Genomic DNA, 3,509 nt, shown 5'->3' with positions numbered 1-3,509 from the left:
CACCCATCAATTTAAACAATTTTAACACACAATTTCCAACCTTATCACAAAAAGTTTTTGATTAATCTCAACCAGACCACAAAATTCATATTATAATTATTTTAAATAAAAATATTTTTATGCTCGAATTACTACAAACTTTGTCCACGGTCCAACATCTTTGTAATTTTATCTTTAGACAACTCCAGGCCAAATCTTCGGCAAAATAATTTATAATTTAAGCTGATAAATTAGTAATTGATAATAAATATATATTTATTTAAATTTATTTATGAAAATACATATATAAAATAATTTTAAAATGATAATTTAGATTTATCATGAACCTGTCCAAATCCAATCAATATCGAACATGACAAAGGAACTTCGAAAATTTCTAGACATCTCTCCGCTCTTATAAGATGTCCGTTGTTTTGAAAGGAAAAATATCTAATATCTTATTGTGTTTAATAAATATAGTAATTCAAAAATGGAAAAAGAATTCTTTTATTTTAAAGAGAGGAAAGCGAGAAAATGCGTGCGGATGAGAGAGAATCAGATGCCTTAATCTGTGTTGGGCCCTCTATATTGCCCTTCCATCCCCCTTCTTGATTTTCTACATTTAAAAGATTTCAACCTCGCAGCTCGCACGCTCTCATCATTTTCCTCCGGGACCGTCAGTCTCCCGAGAAAAAGAAAAGCTCAAGAGAGAAGACCATGGCCGATCAACTTACGGACGATCAGATCTCTGAGTTCAAGGAGGCTTTCAGCCTTTTTGACAAGGATGGCGATGGTCCTTTCTCTCATCTCTCTCTTAACTTTATTCTTTCATGCTTTTCAGTTTTCGCTATGCTTTAATGACTTTGTTCGTTTCAACTCTAATTCGCAGATCTAAGCTTCGGTTTAGTTTACGATACTATTTTTGTGTGTGTGTTTTGTTTTTAGTTTTGCGATCGTTTTCTCTTGTGATTTTGAATGATGTGACGGATCTAGGGTTCCGGTTTATGAATTTACGAAACTGCTTGATCTTTTTTTTTTTTTGAAAATTCATTTCATTTCATTGATTGTTTTGGCTCATGATTTTTATCGCTTTAAATGTTTCTTTCGTTTATTTCCTCATCTTCTTTATTCGTTGACCTTTCTTGGTCGGCTCATTGATTTCAATTATTTGAGCTCTTAGAGTTGGATATTTTTAGATGCAAACGTGACCTGCCTAGCTCTTCAATGTTTTCGGCGATTTGTTGCATAATTTATGTCTAAGATTAAGATCGTGTTTTGCCGATTTGATTTAGTTTTTGCATTTTCTTTGTCTGAAATTATGACTAGCGAAGCTTCATCTTTTTTTTTTTTTTAAGATGTAATTCCCTTTGATTGAACCTGCATTTCCTACCCATCTTGAGATATAGGCCCATTAGTAGTATTTTGGATATGCCTATTGGTCATAAAATCATTGGCTTATTGTTTCATAGTGGAAATCAGCTTTTATGTTTGTATTATGTATGCCTGACAGTTATGAATCTAGAATTGAAATGTTCATGTCATCGATATGTCTCGAGAATTCCACACTTGCTGTGGCTGATTCAGTTGGTTAATTTTGTGATCCGTAAACATGAAATATTACGTCTGGTGCTTATTGCTTTAAGAATACTGAATAGGTGTAGAGTTTTGTACTTTTTGTGTGGAAGTACATGTTTGCTATTATCACATGATCCATGATTTATCAAACTTCTGGTCCTAGATGACTGTGCATTCTGAAATGCATCAGCCTGTAGATTGTTGTCTCTCAACAAGTTTGACTAATGCATTGCTGCCCAGGCTATTTGTGTCTTTGTTTTGGCACATTCGAAAAGTTCTCATTATCCTAATCAGTTCTTGTTTGACTATGTATTTGGCTTTTTGAAATATTTTGGCAGGCTTTTTTGGCATTACAAAAGTTCAAAAGTCATCAGCTATCTTTTATCTTAAACTATAATCTTGTATTCTTTTTTCCTTAGATATTACAGTTAATGTTTGCCTGTTTGTCTGGTCAAATTTACTTGCTAGTGCTGATTGTTTTTGAAACCAATAGTGCTCTTATTTGTTGCATTTATTCAATTCCTTGCTGCAGGTTGCATTACTACCAAGGAGCTGGGGACTGTGATGCGATCACTTGGTCAGAACCCTACTGAGGCAGAACTCCAAGATATGATCAATGAAGTTGATGCTGATGGAAATGGGACCATTGATTTTCCTGAATTCCTTAACCTAATGGCAAGGAAGATGAAGGATACTGATTCCGAGGAAGAACTTAAAGAGGCTTTCAGGGTGTTTGACAAGGACCAGAATGGTTTCATATCTGCTGCTGAGCTTCGCCATGTCATGACAAATCTCGGTGAGAAGCTTACAGATGAGGAAGTTGATGAGATGATCCGTGAAGCTGATGTTGATGGTGATGGGCAGATCAACTATGAGGAATTCGTCAAAGTCATGATGGCCAAGTAAGGATAAAAAATGGGTAAAAAGGGGAACAGGGCAGATAAGTTTGCTAAGACCTCTATTTATATCAATAGGGCATCTATGTTTTTATGTTACTACCTTTTGTTGGATTGTTGACTGTTTCTTTGTATGCATTATTTCGTGGACTAGACCCTAATATCTACCTGTTTGCTCTGTTTTTTGTTCATTAGTCTGGGATGTTAGTGTCTTATTTATCTTTCTCAATTTGGTGTTTTCTTTCTATTCTTGTTGCCATGGAACCTAAAACAATTTGGAAAGATTCTATGTTTTGCTTATTGTTGAGTAATTTTTACCATGTCAAAATTTCGGTATGTTATTTTCTATGTTTGTTGATTTGCACATACGGCCTTTGGTGATGTTTATCATATCATAAGAAGAGGGTTGAGCTCACAATTCTTTTATTCTGTTTCCGCCTAATTGCCTAATAGGGTTCTAACGTGATTGTGAACATTGTTCATTTTTTAAAATCTAATCTGAGTTTGGATTCATCTGCAATGCTTGAGACTTGGGTGGTAAGGATGTTTGTTTTAACCAGTGTTGGTTCCAAGTTTTCTTTTTTGATAGGATAAAAATTAAAAAGCAATAGTGAAAACTTTTATGTTGTGGGGAGGGGGGGGGGATAGAAAACGATCAAGAGGGGCCAAAATAGAATTTTAGTTAGAAAGTTGTTAATATGAAGGGTAATTAGTCTTAGGGTTTCACTTGTTAAGGAAATGAAAAAATTGTTCCAAAATTAGAAAATGGTTATACAAGTTAATAATTGGAGTAATTAATTTTTCATCTTTCTCATTTTTATCATCCTTGATAAAAGGCCATCGGGTATTGGCTATTGCCTATTGAGGGGGTAGTTTCGAATCTCAACTCATAGTGACCTCTTTTCTAAGCCATCCTACTTTCATCCAATGCTTCCACCTTTAATGTTCGGGTGGCATTTGATTCGCCATAGTACCCAATATATCTCGCCAAACTTGGCTCCAGCAAATAATAAATCGGACAAGGTAATCATGCCCTGGTTGCCAAGTTGGTATTAGTGA

At 34.8% G+C, this 3,509-nt stretch overlaps 1 protein-coding gene across 1 annotated transcript; it reads left to right on the top strand.

Annotated features, from left to right (window-relative positions):
- Nucleotides 1-540: 540 nt before the first annotated feature.
- Nucleotides 541-2,750, top strand: LOC105767412 (calmodulin-7). Its single transcript, XM_012586930.2, has 2 exons — nt 541-772; nt 2,087-2,750. The coding sequence occupies exons 1-2, from the start codon at nt 697-699 to the stop codon at nt 2,458-2,460; spliced, it is 450 nt and encodes a 149-aa protein (XP_012442384.1). The 5' UTR covers nt 541-696; the 3' UTR covers nt 2,461-2,750.
- Nucleotides 2,751-3,509: the final 759 nt, after the last annotated feature.

This window comes from Gossypium raimondii, chromosome 5, assembly GCF_025698545.1.
Source record: "Gossypium raimondii isolate GPD5lz chromosome 5, ASM2569854v1, whole genome shotgun sequence".
Classification (NCBI taxonomy): Eukaryota; Viridiplantae; Streptophyta; class Magnoliopsida; order Malvales; family Malvaceae; genus Gossypium; species Gossypium raimondii.
The sequence above is the reverse complement of the archived record's forward strand: the minus strand, read 5'-3'. Positions and strand labels throughout refer to the sequence as shown.

Excerpts from the sequence above, each read along its gene's own strand:
- LOC105767412 (XM_012586930.2), top strand. The coding sequence starts at position 697 with ATGGCCGATCAACTTACGGACGATCAGATCTCTGAGTTCAAGGAGGCT. Across the intron at positions 773-2,086 it reads TTTTGACAAGGATGGCGATG|GTTGCATTACTACCAAGGAG; the intron begins GTCCTTTCTCTC and ends TCCTTGCTGCAG.